Source organism: Echiichthys vipera, assembly GCF_963691815.1.
Source record: "Echiichthys vipera genome assembly, chromosome: 5".
Taxonomy (NCBI): Eukaryota; Metazoa; Chordata; class Actinopteri; order Perciformes; family Trachinidae; genus Echiichthys; species Echiichthys vipera.
This window is the reverse complement of record NC_139830.1, coordinates 27,756,999-27,775,366: the sequence shown is the minus strand read 5'-3', so window position 1 is coordinate 27,775,366 and position 18,368 is coordinate 27,756,999. Positions and strand designations below refer to the sequence as shown.

General features: G+C 43.2%; 1 protein-coding gene across 1 annotated transcript; it reads left to right on the top strand.

The window, feature by feature from the left end:
* Window positions 1-474: 474 nt before the first annotated feature.
* zc3h4 (zinc finger CCCH-type containing 4) lies at window positions 475-17,924 on the top strand. The gene is made up of 14 exons (XM_083914044.1): window positions 475-703; window positions 5,504-5,825; window positions 6,537-6,644; window positions 6,781-6,985; window positions 7,463-7,662; window positions 9,139-9,229; window positions 9,392-9,528; window positions 9,739-9,855; window positions 10,980-11,091; window positions 11,280-11,389; window positions 11,619-12,079; window positions 12,958-13,277; window positions 13,359-13,607; window positions 14,023-17,924. The coding sequence occupies exons 1-14, from the start codon at window positions 624-626 to the stop codon at window positions 15,696-15,698; spliced, it is 4,188 nt and encodes a 1,395-aa protein (XP_083770170.1). The 5' UTR covers window positions 475-623; the 3' UTR covers window positions 15,699-17,924.
* The last annotated feature ends 444 nt before the right edge of the window (window positions 17,925-18,368 follow it).

Below are 18,368 nucleotides of genomic sequence, written 5' to 3'. Positions count from 1 at the left end.
TGTGTGTGTGTGTGTGTGTGTGTGTTGCAGGCAGGTGTACAGTAATTCCAATTTGACTGTAACGTAAACAGGATCGTAGAGATGTAAGAGAAGTAATACATATATACAGAGATGTAAACATGTAGTAAAGCATTAAGTGAGGGTACATGAAGGTAAAGTGACAATATCAAAGTAAATGTAATCATTTAAATATTCTGTAATCACTATTGGCTCTGCAACTTAGACTACACAGCCAGTGCCCTACGCTGCAAGTGTACTTGCGAGTCAAACTCGGGGGTTCATTTTACCCTTGTATTACCCGTTCGGTGTTTTCCGTGAGAAGCGTACAAGAACGTTATTCGTCATGACGTCATCCTCGGAGAAGCCTGCCCCCTTTCTCTTAGGAGAAGGCAGTCCGCCATTTTAAGTTGTATCAGTCGTCATTTCACATCGCTACTGTAGGACGGAGAACGTCAGGACTCAATTTCATCATATTTCTCTTACAACTGTGGTGGAGAATTACCTACTATGAACTGAAACTCTTCCTAAAATCCAAAACCAGTAGATCCTAGTGAAGTGACGCATAAGCCAGTAGATTCCAGTGTCGAGTTGTAATTTTTTGCAGCTCAATGTAGCTAGAGGAAATGGCTGTGGAAAGCATGACTGTCCATCCAAACTCCCCAACTACCAACCACGAACACAACAGTCTCCTGACTGACGAAAGGTCGAGTAATTCTACAATCATATCTAAATGACATTATTTATTTGTCCTGTGCTTTTACACAAAAAGCCCGGGGTTTCTTTTTCTTTTTCTGTCAGAGGGATTAAACTCGCCTTTTCTGGAAAACGAGTACAGAGGTAAAGAGCGCCATGTTGACACGACACCGCCAACTGGGAGGCCACATAGCACCTGGAATAACGTTATTCCCGTGTTTTATTACCTTATCACAATCAACGATCAATCCGCTCAAGACAACCTGTCTGAAGAAAAAAGACGAGGTTGAAACAGCTGATTAATCAAACTTTCAGCGCCATTCTTGCCTATTCAACGAGTATAAAGCATAGGTTAATATCTTGCCCATTGTTAAGAACAGTTAGCTAATTTATTTAAATTTAATTAAGTGCGTGTGTGGTGATAATAACTGTAACGGCACAGGTGCCAAAAGTCCAAGCAATTGTCTTTTGCTAACGTCGGGCCTGTTTTCCGACTAACTTAGCAACATTAGCTTGTTGGCTAACTTTAGCTTGGTACACGAACACAGTCGGCACGAGAGCGAGGCTAAGCTAATGGCTAATGTGTTTTGTTAATGGTAATTTCGCATTGACGTTTCCAAACTGCGTCGTTGAGTTGAACAAAGCGTAAACATTATAGTAAGAATACTTGGGTGAATTGATTAGATCAGTGCGGGTTGTTGAATCATCTTTCAGCGTTAATCTGTTCAATTTTGTCATATTTGTCAGTTGAGAACGTTGAGCCCTAGCGTTACGCACTTAAAACAGTATGTTCGTCGTCGTCTTTCTACCTCAATAACACCCTTAAGAAAGCGTACACTAGCTCCTTATCACCCTTATGATTTGAATGTGTTCTCCTAAAGTCTGAAATGCTAACGTTAGCTATCTTCATAATATTGATGAAAGGTATCGACTAATCATGGTGTGTCTGTTACAGTCGTTGTCTGTTTAAACGCGTGTGTGCTACCGGCTGTCATGGATACATTTGTCTAACATATCACTTTTATTCACAGCCGTGCCCACACTGACTCGTCCCAAACATCCACAAATGTCCCCCCAAAATGTGTAAAACGTCTGCAAAGCATCCCAGAAGTGTTTCAATTCAAACACAAAGTTCCCTTTTTCATCAGTCCCCAGTTGGCAAATGTGCTGCTCAGTCAGCCCCCTATCCAAGTCCAACAGATCCCACTAGTGTCCCTAAAAGACTAGGGAAAAACCTTTTTCAATGATTTTGAGTGCAAAATGTGAAGAAAACCAGTCACAGTAAGTATTCCCCATTTTAATAATGGCCCTTTGCTTCTAGACTTAGTTAAGTTATGGACTCATCCACTGAGCTAATAATGTACCCTAATGCATGGTTAACCCTTTGATTCAATCATCCTTAATATACGAGATTAATCATGTGCTCTGTTGAACTTTCTGAATTCCTCAAAGTTGTCAGCTAGTAGGGCGTGTTCGGAGATGTTTCCATCAGTTGGTATAATGTCAGTGGAAATGGAAACTTGCTTCGTTTACATGGGTGCATACACCAGGATTCTACCTGTGTGGGGTTTTTCCTCTCACAGGTCTGTTAAGCCTAAATTTGTGTTGGTAGATTTAAACTATATTCATTTTTAGGTTTACATTGACCTGTTTGTTTCTAGGCTAGGCATTGAAAAGTGTATGGATGGGCTTTGTTTGCATTGTCAGTTTTCCCTCAAACTGGCATATTGTTGGCATTGGGTGATGTATACAGTATAGTACAGAGAGGCCATCGGCATCTCTCCTGGAATGAATCCCAGCCGCTCCTGCTTCCATAATACAGCAAAATCCCTGTGCCGTGATAGAGGCCTCCACTGTGGCAGGAGAGTTCGGTCTGTGCTCGACTAGTTTCATAGCACATGCAGTTGTGAGTCAGAGGAGTGACTTGGCTGTTGAGTGGATACTCCTGAGTATTTGGATTCAAAGATGATAGCTGGTGCGGGACAAATAACCTGTTAGAGCTTAACACAGTATTTGAGGCGAGGAGATAGAAAGTTGACCAACTGTTTCAATGTTTGGAGAAAAATGCACAATGTGATACTGAGTTTTTGTATTAAGCCTTTATTGGCTTAAAGCACTGTTTATTTTGTATACCTTCATATTTTTGGAGCCACTTTAAATAGAATGACAGCAGAAAGATAGTTGATGTACCAAAGTATTCCCAGGGAGAGCACAGCAAGTTTTGGATTTCATTCTGCCCTTTGTTCCAGAGCAAAATCAAGTGAGCTAAATTATGAAGACAGGTTTTGTTGTTTGTTTGAGATTGTGTCGTATAACAACCAGCAGATAAAATGAGTTTGTGGGTGGTTACATACTAGTGTATTTCTGTTCTAGAAAACAAAACAGGTTTACTAAATTATCTGGATACATTTGCTGCGTAAAACCTGCAACTCCCCAAATTCTGGAGTCTGGATTTTCTAAGGGCAAAGTTATCCAGACAACTTACCTCTTGGAGCCAGGCCCTGATAGTTTCAGTCTAAAATAGAGTTTGTTAACCTTTGATTGGACTCCCCTACAATGTTCAAATGTTGATTTTCCAAGGATGAAATAAACTAATGAGTGAGTGAGCACTCACCGGTAGCTTGGAAACAAGTTCCTGTACGGCTGCTGGTCATGTCTGTATTGCAGACAAGCATTTTTATTGAGACAGAGAGATAAAGCACATATTATTAAGGCTGATTATTGTGCTCTCTCCAGAGCAACCTGGCATGTGGTGGAGTGCATTGTTTGACTGTATCCACCACCTGCTTTGTCTCAGTTCACGGTATGCTCTTCATAGGACAGAACCAGTCTTTTATAAGTAGCAAAGCAGTAGTAATGTTACTGAACCCTGCTCACATCAGTCAGGCCTCGCTCCAGCCCGCTGCAGGGAGCACTTGTCAGCCTGCTTTGGGTGTGGGCCTTTGTGGAGGAGCCAACCTAATAGCTCAAATAGAGAATGTCAAATACTTTGCCTCTTCATTGTTATCAACATTTAAATGCTGTCCTAACCTGTTCCATGGTTCACATCACATCCAGACAAAACAGCAACGTACCATGTTAAGAATATGTGTGGCTGATAGTTGGTTAGGACCTAGTGCTTGGATAAAACTGGTACCCCTTTTTTCAGAAAATGAAGGTTGGTAGGAAAGGAAACACATAACATGATGTCAGTGCTAATACTTTCAGTTTTAAATCAAAACCATCAGTGCTTATGGAGTTTAGATGAATGGCAGCTTAAAAGATTTCCCCAAACTGGATATGTTGACTTTGTGTAGTTTAAATGGAACATTTGCCGTTGAGCTTGTTAAAACAACATCCTCTCTTTCACATGTGCCTCCCCCCTCCACTCACCCACAGCCACCAGGCACCAGGCACTGCAGGGACAGGCTTGCATGTGATCCATGTTAATTAAGATCTCATGGTCCTATCCGGGCATTTGACCACATATTAGTCATTTCTGGTCTGTCCCTCAGACACGGCAGTAGAATTTGGATCCCCTCATCCATGGACATTTTGGGGGTTTGACCTTCGGCATGCTCGATACCAGCATGTTCGTGTGTTCACACTATTTAAGACAGAAATGACATATGGCTAGCTAGATCTGATGTGAGAGCTTGTGCTGCTAGAAAATTAAAATTCCATGTCTGTCACGTATTGTGGCTAAATCCAGTTAGAAAGGTGTGGTACTGTATTTGAATATGCTTGCACACCGAACAAAGAAGATTTTTAAGTTAGTCTGGAGTCATTTTCTATACATGTGAAGCAGTGACGGGTACATCATTTTGTGTTATTTATCTATTATTATATTGGCTTGTTAAGCTGATGACAAACTGAAGGTATTAATTATAAAAACACTGCACTGGATTTTCTCTATTGGTTCTTCGGTTGATTTGGGTGTACTAGTAAGATGATATACATATAAATATATATATATAGTATATGCAGCATTCACCTGGCATATGTCTTCATTTTTAGGCGAGTCCTCAGTTCACTGTACGTAAACTTTTCGTAATGGATTCATATGTAGTGGTTTCTGTGGCGAAATGTTTCTTCTGTAGTTTAAACAGGTGAATACCTGTGAGAAATAGAGGCGCTGCTGTGTAAATATATCTGACAGAAGCACTGAAAAACCCAATCTTGCATTTAATGCCCCCTGGCATGAATCAGAGGTCGTAGTACACATACCTTATCCCTCCAACAAGAGTTTCAGGTGTTATTTTAAGGTTCAAATTACAGATGTCTTTTAGTGCTGTTTAGTATAAGAAGTCTTCACGGCAGAAAGCAATAGGCTGGGTGCTACAAGGAGGATATTCGAAGGATTTCCAGTACATCCATTGCCTCAAATTTAACAGATGAAACTACTTTTTCAAATTAGCTGTTAAAATATTTAGAACCTGACTGACGTGGTTCAGCCCAGATTATGCCTCAGGGTCTCAGTCAGCTGTTGCTCAGATGTTTATTGATTCTTCCCAATAAAATGCTTTTGGTAAACCCTGGTTTGACTCACAAAAACAGAAATAATGTGGCGCTGCCTGGGTAAATTATGAATCCGTAAACTATGGACTTACCAAACTTACCAAGCCTCTGTACTTGTTTTTATCTGCGACCACTCAAATCGTTTAATGTACTTTTTTTATTTCTCCCATTGTTTATTTTTAATCATTTTGTTACATTTAGCCATTTTAGAATGACGTCCCCAAAATGTAAGCGGTGGCTGGCAGTCTGAGCCACAGCCCACAAGAAGATGACATATGTAACTGTCCTCCTTGTGTGTTCTTTACCTATACAGGCCAGAGGAGGGAGAGCTGGAGGAGGGAGAGTTGGAAGATGATGGGGGAGATGTGGAGGAGGAGGAGATCGGTGGAGGTACGTCCGCAGCAGCAGCAGCAGCAGTAGGAGGTGGAGATGGTGTTGATGAAGCAGGCGGAGGAGGCGAAGCAGGAGGGGAAGGGGCCACGGCCACAGAGAGGCCTCAGCGAAGTAAGGAGCGCCACGCCAGCAGCAATTCGGATGATGAGAGATCCCACCGCCGCAAGAGAAAGAGGAAGAAAGAGAGAGAGCGAGAAAGAGAGAAGAGGAGAGCCAAGAAGAAACGCAAATCCAAACACAAAGTAAGATTGTTGACAACTATAGAACTGAAATAGATCTATCTAGTCATTTACACTATTCCAAAGGCTGGAAAACAAAAAAATCTGTCAAACTCAGGTTTAATTAGTTCTGGCAGAAAGGTCTGGGTCCTGTCCCATTCAGACAGAGTTCCAGTCGTCCTGGTCCTGGGCAGACCAATTAAAACCATTTATCTTATATGGGGCGGGTTTAAGAAGATGATTGACAGTGTCACTGTCCAGTCCGCAGGGCCATTCAGTTTTTCAGGCTCACAAAACTCGGATCAAACTGCATAAGAGAGAAAAACGCTATATAAAATTGATCTATTATTATTATTTTTACTATTATTAATATTATTATTTAAGTAGACAGCACTGATCAATTATGACTACATATTCTGTCACTGTGTCTCGCATAAAATGCATTTCAGTGTACTGTTTAGCTGTAATTGGAGGAAATTTGTTACCCGGCTTTGTTTTCCACTGAGCAAGCACAGCTGTGATTGGTTGTTGGTCTCTCCAATTGCGTCTTGAAGCATTTTGCTCTGCACCGTGGAGAGCGCCCCATGGAAATTGAATATGAAGGGAGACGGCCCAGATGAATAAGCATCGGTGATTAGTCTGGTGATGCCAGGCTAACTATTCTGTCTTAATCTAAAAACTAGGAATATGTCTACGGCTACCACGTTTTCTCTGAATATATATTTGCTCTCTCAGCGTCATGCATCCTCTGACGACGACCACTCAGACTTCAGTGATGACTCTGACTACAGCCCCAGTGAGAAGAGGAAATACAGAGAGTACAGTCCACAGTACCCCCCTCCTGTAAGTCTACAGAACGAGTGTTCCTCACTCTTTATACATGTATCTCAAATCAAATGTTTTGAAGTAAGTTTCAATATTCCATACATTCAGTGTTTCATGTAAGGTAAAATCAACTAATACATTTACCCGTCTCTAGTCTCATGGGGGCTACGGCAGCTCAAAGAAGGGCAACTACATGAAGATGGACAAGCAGAGCTATGGAGGCTACGAGGACTTTGAAGAGGATATCTTCGAGGGGGAGGGAGAGGAGGACATGCCGGATGAAGACTATGACGACTTCACCAAGGAGCTCAACCAGTACCGCAAGGCCAAGGAGGGAGGAGGCGGCCGCGGCGGACGAGGTGAGTCAGGTTAAAGCTGTTGAAATGGAAACATGGACTTGTTGTGCTGCGTTTTCTGCTGCAGACTAAATATTTGCACAGCTGAGGATAAATCCTGATCTCAGTGAACATTCACACAGAGGACAAAGTGCCTACACTGGTACACCAGATGGCAAAATTGCATGTCAGGCCAGACGTTGTCAAGAGGTGCTCTGTCTCTTCCTATTTATTTATTTATTATTACACATTTCACTGACTTTTAGGAAAGTACACAGGCTTTTCAAATACTAAGCCTCTGTGGGACAAAAGCTTGGAGGTAGTTTCATCACCTTCTCTGAGTTTTACTTGCTCCTTTCATTTGCACATGTATGGAAAGACAAAGGAGCTTATTTGCCAAAAGTTTTTTTTTAAATTCAAATTCCACAGATTAAAAATTACAAGTTAACTGACTCGTCTCTGTAGCTTACTCACATTTCATTTCTCTCTGTGTCCCTGCAGGGGGCAAAGGTCGCATGAAGAACCAGAGAGGCCGTGGAGGAATGAGGGGAGGGAGAAGGGGGAGAGGAGGAAGCAGAGGGAGAGGAGGTCGAGGTGGTGGTGGAGGAGGAGGAGGAGGAGGAGGAGGAGGAGGAGGAGGAGGAGGAGGAAAGATGGGAGGAGACAATGATGATGGAGACGGCTATGGAGAAGAAATGGAGGTGAGGTTTAGAGTTCAAAATGAAACCTATTGTCTATATAAGTTTGTTTAAAGTCTTGGAAGGTTTGGAAAATGCTTAATTTTTACCGTTATGTTTTCAAGGTTAAGTGAATATGCTTGAATTCCAATATACTCCTGGAAAAAAATAGTTTTTCAACTTAATCTAGTGTTTCATCTACACAGTCATGAAAAACAAAAATATTTTAATATTTGAAATGAAACCATCCCGTTGTCATAGTTGTTTATTGTGTCCTGGTGCCAGACACGGAGCAGAGCTAGATTTACTGACATGGGCACTGAAATGAAAAGGGGGAGGCGTTTTTTTATTTATTTCCCTTCTATGGTGATGAGGGCCACCATCTGCTCCCTGATTCCACTGTACGCAGGTGTGCCACGTTCCAGCTGCGACATGGCCGTCACTCTAGACAATAATTCACTAGACACCGAAGGGTCCCAGGCGTGTTTCAGAAGCAACTATTTGCTCTTCGCTTCTAAAAATACGCACCTAATCTATTTTTGACGGAACTGCAGCGCATTGGAGCCTTCTCCATTCTATGTGAAATATAGATATGAAATAATTATGAGGATGAATGTATTTTGAACAGATCTTTGATTCATATTGCTCATTAATGGACTTTTAACTTAGTAGGCTGAAGCACAACAAAGTAGAAAATAACACAATTAAAACACAATAAAACTATTTAACCACATAGCTTTCTTTATGGTAGAGGCACAAAATGAAAAATTATCAAAATTCGGCGGCTAAAGGCTCCGCTTCTGAAAGCCTGAATGTGGTGCAGCGGTGCCAGCGCCCTCTGATGTTTGATTCTATGAACATCTGGTAAAATAAGTGACAATATACTGTACCATTGATTGCTGCGGCTATAAAGGAATTCTGTGAACTCCGTTTTTGTTTTTGGTACCTTCAGAGTGCATGAATTTTACACTTAAAACAGCTGTAGGAACCCTGCTATTTGCATTGGTCAAAGTCGAGGAAACAAGTGTTTGTTCTCTTGCTGTTGTTTGTGTATATGCACAGCGGTTTAAATATGTTTAACATGGATACATTCCAGTAAACAAAAAAACCCCGCACACAGCTGTCATTTACTTCAATTTTATGTTGATAGGTAGATTATTCTGTGGTTGACTAATGTGGAATGTGTGTAGTGATTGTGGATTATTTACTTTTGCTGTTCAGCACTGAGATATCAAGCCTGTTGGTGGTCTTAGGAAGAGTTTATTTCACCAATAATGGAATAATACTCTCAATAGATAATAATGTTGTGTGTGTTCCTATTTCCCAAAACAAACCTAACTTGGAGCACAAATTATTGCCTTTACCAGCCTCATACACGTAATATGCAGATCAGGAAATCAAGGTGCATTACTTCTGTTCCAAACTGATACTGAAGCTATATTCTCTGAAACCTCAATTAAGTGACACTCACTCACTCACATGTGAAATCTGTTCCCACAGTATGGAGAAGACGACTATGATAACATGGGGGAGGATGACTACGATGAATACTCAAAAGAACTCAATCAGTACAAGAAGTGCAGAGGCAGAGGTGAGTTTCCACATCTGCGTTCGTCTTTCATCTTTATCTTTCTCGAAGAAAAAGTTGATTCAGTTCACTCCCCTTTAGAACAGGCACAGGCTTACAGTGTGTCGACGATTTACATTGCCCATAACGCACACACTCTCACTCTGTGTTCAATTTCTGCATTAGGAGGTAAAGGTGGCCGTGGGCGAGGGAGGGGTAAAGGAGGACGAGGTATGCTAAGAGGAGGAAGGGGGCGAAACCGCGGGAGAGGAAGAGGTGACATGGGCAATGATGACGACAACAATGGGGACATGGACAACGGGGTAAGGCTTTTCTAATTCTGTCATCAGATCAACCTAAAGTGGCCTCATACTGTACTTGAAACAAAGCTGATGTAGGATAATGCTTACGTCTGGAGCCCACGTGCTGCCAGGACAAATTTCTTTAAATTCATTAGACCTTAGGAATAAAATTATATGAATGCTCTCTTTCTTACTTGCCTTCTGTGTATGTGTTGGTTTGTGAATATTTAGGACGGAGGAGGAGGAGGCGATGGACCAGGACCAGGGAGGAGGAATCACAACGAGAAGCACCAGGATAAGAAAGGAAAGGCCATCTGCAAGTACTACATCGAGGGACGATGCACCTGGGTAAGATCGCACAATATCTTTTAATGCTACATTTCTTTATTCAAATTCATTTTTTCATTCTTTTTATTCATTTCTGTTGCTTTTCTAAAGTGCCCAGGCTCAATAGAAATTCACAGAAACTTGTGAAGTGTGCAGTTTAGTTCTGTCAAAAGTTAAAATGTTTTTGATAGCTCAAATACGATATAGATTAAAGAATATAGCCTATAGCATATTGAAACAGCCACAATTGCCCCTGGAACCTACATTGACTAATAATATGGTTAAAGACGAATGACTCTCAAAGCAAAATTTGAAATTTGGCACCAGTGAACTGTAGCAAGATATACGAATGAATTAAGCCTGGAGGGATTGTGTGCGGCAGTAAGAGTGTAGGTTTCAGTTTGTCCATGAATAAATGCTACAGCTCCTCAAGACCCAAGTAAAGTTCTTGTGTCTTAGCATAGACCTCAGACCACTACAATAAACTAGACTCCTCCGCTGCGTTTTACATTTAATAAGAGGCAACAAAACACTAGCCGTGTGAGACCAGCCTTGACTCGCGAGCTCCAATGTATTTCACTTGCAGATCAGTCTTTTTAAACGAGAAGCGACTATTCAGTGTAAGCAACATAGCTGCTTCCACGGATGAGATGAGCGCAGCTATCGAGCAAGCAGCTTACTAACTCTTTTTTCTTGGATCCTTCTGTTGGAATATTGACCCGGCACTTAAAAATGGGGCCTTTTTATCTGTAAATTTGCGTTACACAAACAAACAAACAAAATATCCTTTACCGACATGTTGAGCTTTGCCTCAACGCTGTTAGTACGTCATACGGTTTGTTATTTTTATTGGTTGATTTGGCCCATATGTTGGTGATACAAATGGTTTATCCAATCAGCAACCAGTTTTTTCGCCCCTTCCCAAAAGATCTCCACACGAGAGTTCCCAGATAATTATGCTGAGCAAATGTGAATCAATCCATCTGGCGGAGTCAGGTTAACAAAACACAATAATCAGACATGAAGGGACATGTTTTATTGTTTATTTAATCCTCTCCGGTCCATAAGTTCTCTATAGGCAGCTCTGTTTAACAAATCAGCCATGAGCCCTCAGTCAGTCACATTCTGATCTTCTCAATCTCCAGGGGGACCACTGCAACTTCAGCCACGACATTGAGTTGCCCAAGAAGAAAGAACTGTGCAAGTTCTACATCACTGGATTTTGTGCCCGAGCCGACCACTGTCCTTACATGCATGATATCCTTTCACTGTTGACCACCAGTGAGACTATTTATCAGTAAAAATGAATTATGGGTATATTCAAGCTGACATTTTTCTCTAGTATGAAGTTACATCACGCAAATGAGATGATAGGTTTGCATTAGCCTCTAGACAGTCCAATTTCAGTTTTCTATGTCACTGTTCCTCCTTGACTCGTATGCTACGTGAATTCCCCTGTAAGCTGTTCCATACCACAGGGAACTGTGTCAACGGTGACGAATGCATGTTTTCCCACGATGCCCTCAATGATGACACCCAAGACCTGCTCAACAAGGTAGGAACCTCTAAAACGGTTCCCCATTCTATTTTCTGTTGACTCTGTAGATCTTTAAATATTCTGAAACCTATATTTTATTAGTGTTATATGTACGTCCAGATATCGATTCAGTGAATCTTTTTATTTAATACAATTTGCCGGGTGAAATAGTTGAAGTTCACAAAGAGAAACTGTGTATGGTTCTATAAATGCCTTGAGAAATAATTCAGTGCAATATTTCTTTTAGATGCTGGAAGAGGATGCAGAGGCCGGAGCAGAGGATGAGAAGGAGGTGGAGGAGTTGAAGAAGCAGGGGATCAACCCTCTCCCCAAACCCCCTCCTGGAGTCGGCCTCCTCCCCACCCCTCCTCGACCTGTCCCTGTAGACACCAACACAGGGGCCGGGGATTTCAGCGGGCCTCCTGTGGGTGACTTTGGGGGTCATTCTGTTCCTAACCAGGGGCCCATTGCTAGCAAAGGTCCCCCAGTACCAGGGCCTATTCCTGTGCCTAACCCCTGTGTTGGTCCCCCAGTCCATGGCCCTGATGGAAGTCCCTTCCCAGGCGGGCCCCCAAATCCCAATTGCCCTCCTCCCCACATGGGCCCCCCTCCCCCCTGTGGTGGAGGCGGCGCGGGGAAGAAGATCCCCTCATTGTTTGAGATTAAAGTTCAGCCAACGGGACAGCTGGCTCATAAACTGGCTGTCAGGTAAGAAATGAAATGAAATCACATCTGTAGAAAATGCAACTGGTGATCTTATCAAAGAGTGTACCCGGTCAGATAGGTTCTCATTGTGTAAGTCATTAAAGGAATAATATACAGAGGCTATCTTTAGAATACTTTCTGTAGGATTGAGAGGTTACTCTGCTGCATTTCTTTAGCTTGCTCCTTTGCCAAGAATGAACACGCTTCAGCCAATCAAACACATATATTGGATAATCGCTGACATTTAAGTGGTAAATCTATGACAAAAACTGACAAATTTAGGAGAAATAAACAGATATTCTCAGACTCATAAATTTGCGTGGAAAAAACATTGTTACTTTATTGTTTATGCATATATTAGGACTCAGCACAGTTTAGTGAAAAGGAATGGGTGAGCAGGCTTAAACTGCATTAATATGGCCGATAAATTATTACACATTAAGGCACCAGTAACAGCATGTAATATTAAGAATACCCCTCCCCCTGGTCCAAATTTTTTTCAATTGCCCTAAAGTGCCATCGTAGATTTCTCTCACCAACGTGCTCCAATGAAAAGTCCTCCTGCCAGCAGTGCTGGAAACTCAACAAAGACTAGGGCAATGGACATTCACTGACAGCCGAACTGGTGTCTCCCTGCCGTAAAGCCTACAGGAAATAAGTGTTTATTACTGAAAAGATAGATTTTCAGTGGAGTTCAAATCCCTAGCACCACTATAATAACTCTTTAACAACAGGATCAGTAGAGTGTCATAAATTGACTGTTCATGTGATGTAATAACTCAAAAAAAGTGTATTTAGTGTTAAGTTACGCTTTACCTCTTCCTGATTTCTTCCTGCAAAGTCTCTTTGAATCCTAATTCTTCCTGTCTCTCCTCTATCAGGGGCCAGACTCCCAGTGGCAACCAGGGTCAGACTGCAGCACCTGGACCTCCAGGACCCCCTGGTGGCTCTCCCCCCTGCTTCCCTGCTCCCCCAGGCATGATGCCCCCTGACATGCAGAACATGGGCCCCAACCTTGGGATGAACCAGGGCCCACCCAACATGTGCCCCGGAGGACCGCCCATGATGGGAGGGTTTGTGTCAGGTGACGGCCCTCCACATGGAGGTGCTATGCCTCTTGGTCCTCCTCCAGGTGGCGGAAACTTCTTCAATAACTTCTACCAGCAGGATAGCATGAATATGGAAGGAGTGGTGCAAGAAGGTGAGAGTCACTTCTAATTATCAGGCTAGATGATTAAAGACTGAAAGAATAAACTTACTGACACTCACTGTTCCCTCTCAGGTGACAACTACCAGGGTTTTGGGGGTATGGACGAGAGAGGAGGAGGGGGGCAGGGTGGTAATCAGTCAGGTGGCCAAGAAGGCTCTGCTAACGGAGCGTCAGCCAATCAAGGAGGGATTTCTGTGCCTGACTTCCTGCCTCCAGCGCAGCGCGTCCTTTTCATGAGGATCCAACAGAAGCAGCAAGAAGAAGAGGAAAGAGCTCGCAGGATGGCCGAGGGAGGAGCAGAGAAGAGTAGAGACGCTGAAGGTAGAGGAAAGTCATCTCCACTTAATGGTGTATTAATTAGTCGTTCTTTTGTAATATTGAGTTTTAGTTGTCCTCTGCATTATCTTTTTGTGATGTCTTGTAAAAATTCCCCATTTAATATTTTTCTCCTAAAACACTGTATATTTAGAGCGAACCTTCGTTTTACAAAAACTATAAAAACACAGACTGTACATCACGGTGGTTGTTGTTGAATTTGTCATTTTAGAATTGTCACTTTATGTCATAATGTATTATTTGCCATCATTTTTTTTTTTTAAATAATCAAGGATTACAGTATTTGCTTTTGGGATAACGATGACCTGGACAAATGAGAACATTCACAGCCATAAAATAACATAATAACTTTGACTTCTCCCCGGCTTAACACCCAAACTTGTTCATCCTTCTTTTGTAGGTGACTCAGGGAACTGGTACTCCAGTGAGGACGAAGATGGCGGTGGTAGTGTGACCTCCATCTTGAAGACGCTCCGTCAGCAGACCCAGGCTCCTCAAAAATCTGACGGCCCCCCGAGTGACCCCCGCCTCCTGAAGGCTCCTCCTGCCAATGCTCCGGCTCGGCCAGCAGACCCCCGCTTGGCTCGGGACCCGCGCCTGGCACGTGCTTCAGATTCTGCCGACTCCACCCACTCCATGACCACTCAATCTTCCTCTGGACCACCTGCAGACCCCAGGTTAGCTCGGTTAGCTGCTGCTGTTTCAGCGGGATCCACCTCCCACTTGCCTCCCGCTCATAAACCCGAGCCTCCTCTTGTCTACAAGCCGCCGCCACTTACAACCCCGGCAGCGGAGGAGGAGGAGACGGAGCGGGTTCTACGGGACAAGCCAGTGCCGATTCCTCTTGACCCGCTCATGGGTATGGCTCTGAGAGACCCACGGTCGCAGCTGCAGCAGTTCAGCCACATCAAGAAGGATATTATTCTCCACGTGCCGGCCTTCGCCAAAGCCATCACCTGGTCACCTGAGGATCTCCTTCCTCTCCCTATCCCCAAGCAGGACCTCCTTCCTCTCCCACCAGGCATCCCTCCCGTCTCCTCCGTAGACACACGTATGTCCCGTGCTCAGCAGCCTCTCCAGACGTCGCTCCCTCTCTCACAGCCTCCTCCTGTTCAGCATCCTCCCTCCTCGGACCCCCCTGCTCCCTCTTCCTCCAGCTCCTCCCTCCCTGACTTTGAACTGTTGTCTCGTATCCTAAAGACCGTCAACTCCAGCCCGTCCCAGACTCCCTCCCCTCCTCTCATACCCCCCCCTATTCCCCCTATGTCGCTGCTGGGTCCCCCTCCCTCCATGCCTCCCCCACCTGTAGAAAAGCCTGTTGACCCCCGAGTGTCCCGCAAAAGCCTCGCAGACCCCCGTCTCCAGCCTCAGAAGTCAGCACTGAAGCAACCATCAGACCCAGTGCCTCCTCCCGTGTCCTCTACCCCTCCAGTAACAACATCTAGCTCCACTCCCCCCACCATCGCTCCCTATGACCCAAGGCTGCTCACCTCAGGTGGGACAGGCCGTGGTGTGGGAGCTGGGACACCAGGGGGAGCCAGTGTGCTGAGCGGCATTAGTCTGTATGACCCTCGGACTAACAAACCAGCCAGCCCTGGCACCAGCAGTGGCTCTAACAACTCCCCAAACTCAGCCAGCACAGAGTCCAAACCCAGTGACCCCCCGGCGAGTAAACCTAAGTCCAAGGAACCCCTGTTTGTTAGGAAGTCTGCGTTGGACCAACCAGAGCCAGAAAAAAGTGGAGAGCAGGGAACAGATCGATACAACAGCTATAACAGGCCCCGGCCCAAGCCTGCACCCTCGCCCAACTCTACAGCCCAGGTAGGGCCCGCTGCCGCCGGAGGTCAGGGTGCTTCCGGGGCTGCTGGGGATCAGGCGCCCGCAGGTGTCCACAACCTACCAGTGTCTTCTTTATTTGGGGTAGTGAAGCAGGCAGCCAAGCCTGGCGGGACGGGCAGCCCCTTTGGAGGTAACAGCCCAGTGCAGTCTGACCAGACGACCACAGAGCAGGACAACGCCTCACTAAAGGACGTTTTCAAGGGCTTTGACCCCACAGCCTCGCCCTTCTGCCAGTGACCCCCAACCATTGAACCTTAAAGCCCATCATGTGGTCGGCTGTTGGCTCGTTTTAATACTTTTGGACACTGAGCAGATCAGTGAAAAGGAGAAATAAAAGCGCACTGAGGCAACTGCCTGCAAGACTGGTTAAGAAGACAAACTTTTGTGAACAATCCGACGTCACACCACTCGTCTCATACTCACTCACACTCACAGTGTTGCAGATTCTATAAAAGATTCTTGGGTTATGGGAAAGGTTTAAAGTTAAATCTCTAAAGTTCTATTTTAAACAAACTTATTGATGTATAAATAAATGTATTCTCTTCTTGTTTTGCTTAATGAAAACAGATATTATTCAGACAGCAGCTAAAACACATTCTAATGGAATTCACATCTTTTTTTCATCATCCTCTTCATTTCAGTTCCTGAATTTTCTCCTCAGATTTATACTGGTTGATGTGCTTGTCTATATTTTGGGGTATTCAAAGTTGGCAACAGATAAAAAGATGGTATACACCTCAACATTTCTCAACAAAATATGACTTATTTGTGGTGTTTTTGTGATTAAATAAAGCACTGAAGCAACTCCTTAAACACTGTTGCCCATCAGAAACAAATGACCCTCTATACCACTGCCTTTGCAGCTCTTTAACATTTGTGCAAACTGTTGAGTTTTGTCAAACAATAGCATACATTTTTTTCATTATGACTCACCTTGTCACATTTGCTGCAGAAACAATTACAAATACTAAACTTAAATCTATATTCTGCTTTTTTTTAGTATTTTTCTACTTCTTTAAACTGTTGGTATGTGTCCTCCAAGGGCCGTATTAATGTTTTTAATCCTCCAGCTATTCATATACTGTTGCATTTCAGGTATTTCGTGCTTACCCATAACAGGTAACTTTCCTGGTACATGAAGTGACTTGTGATCTTTCAGTAGGGCCTCTCTAACCACTATCACTGGTGTTCCCTTTTCTCTGTTTTTCCTTCAGCAGTCCTGTTGGGACTTTCATGTGAACATTTAGTTTGATCTTTCTGTGAAAACTGAGAGTTCATAAATGAGTTCTGTAGCTTTAGGGTCCCACGTCCCTCTCCATTGGCAGATTTAAGCTAGATGATTGTTACCCTTAGCATCAGTGAGAACATTAAACAAGTTTGTTGTTTTTTTTCCTCCTGAAAAGGTTATTTCAAAACTTCAACCTGTAATTAGTCAACCTCTGTTGGTTAATAAGAATACAACACTTTGATTCACTGATTCAGAATTCACCATCTAGCCTTTAGGTTTTAGTTGTTTTGTTTTTATGAAATGTTTTGTTAATAGTGGAAAGAACAGAACTGCAGATTTGTGAGTGGTTGTAAGAAAGGAATAATTTGCAGCCTCACAGCCTCAATGTCTAAGCTCTTGGCTTTGGTGGCAGTGTGACAATCATAAACTAGACTTGGACCTAAAATTCACTTAATGCATGAACCTTGCTTTGATCCGCACAGGTGCTCCTACTGTCAGTCTGAGCTCTGCATAAAGACAACCATGTCATTCAAATGTTACATCTAAACGTGACTGACCTGTGTTTAAAAAAAGTTAAACACAGACCGGACACGGTTTTCTCTCTCAGGCTTGCAGCTAAAGAAGTACACACTTCCTGGGGCGAATAAAAATTCATTTGGGCTGGATTCAGAGTTCTGCTGAACCTCCCGTCATCATTTCTGCCCCTTAACATAACCAGATGAAGTCAAAAACTGAAGTGCAGCATCTGAATCAATTTGAGGATAAGCAGATGTTTGCCTGATTTCTCTGCTGGGATGTTTGAAAATCTTTAACCGTGGGGTCACCATCAAGCGCTTTCTAGAAGCATCAGACTTCCAGAAGGTGCCGGGGCTGTTGTCGACTGTCTTGTGTATAAATGTTGATCATTTTAATTTATTTTTTATACTTGGGTAAATACACTTCCTCACCTTGTTTTTGAACTGAATTATTTTATATATCAGCAGTACGTGATTTCCGCTCACCTCAGTGACACGTCGGCAGCCTGTAAACAGTGTGAGAAGAGGAGAAAGATGTATTTTTTTATTTGGTTTTGCGAGTAAAGATTCAAACTAACAAAAGATTCACTACTGCTCCCTCCTGCCAGGCCATGAAAAAGAAGGCTGAATGACGGCCATGGCAAGTGTGAAATTTACTGTTGATTTGTTCTTTCCTTTGTTGTTTTTGTTGTTTTTTCTTGCTATGTAAATTTAACCAGTACTCTGTATTTGGAGGAGTGGAGTTTTCTAACTGTACACTGTAGGTGAGGTTGTTAAAAGTATTTAAATAAAATTGATACATGATCGACCAGTTAAAACTCTTCTGTGTTGTATTACCCGAGTTCCTTTATTTATAAAGCCATAAGTTACTTAAAGTTAAATGAATAAACCTGGTCTGTATTCTGTTTCACTGATTCATCTTATACCAGTGTGTCTGTACATCTATAATCCTGTTATTATGACAAGCCTCAACAGCGATGCTTGGATTGTTTTCACCTTGTGCGTCTGTGTGTGTGATGGCAAAATGTGTCACGATATCTCAATATATGTATCATCACAATACGATTCCATTGAATGGCTTGACACAGACACACACACCTGGTGTCATCTAGGTAGTCTGTTGACAGCAGAAACAGCTAAAGATGTAAAAGCTGTCATGTCTTT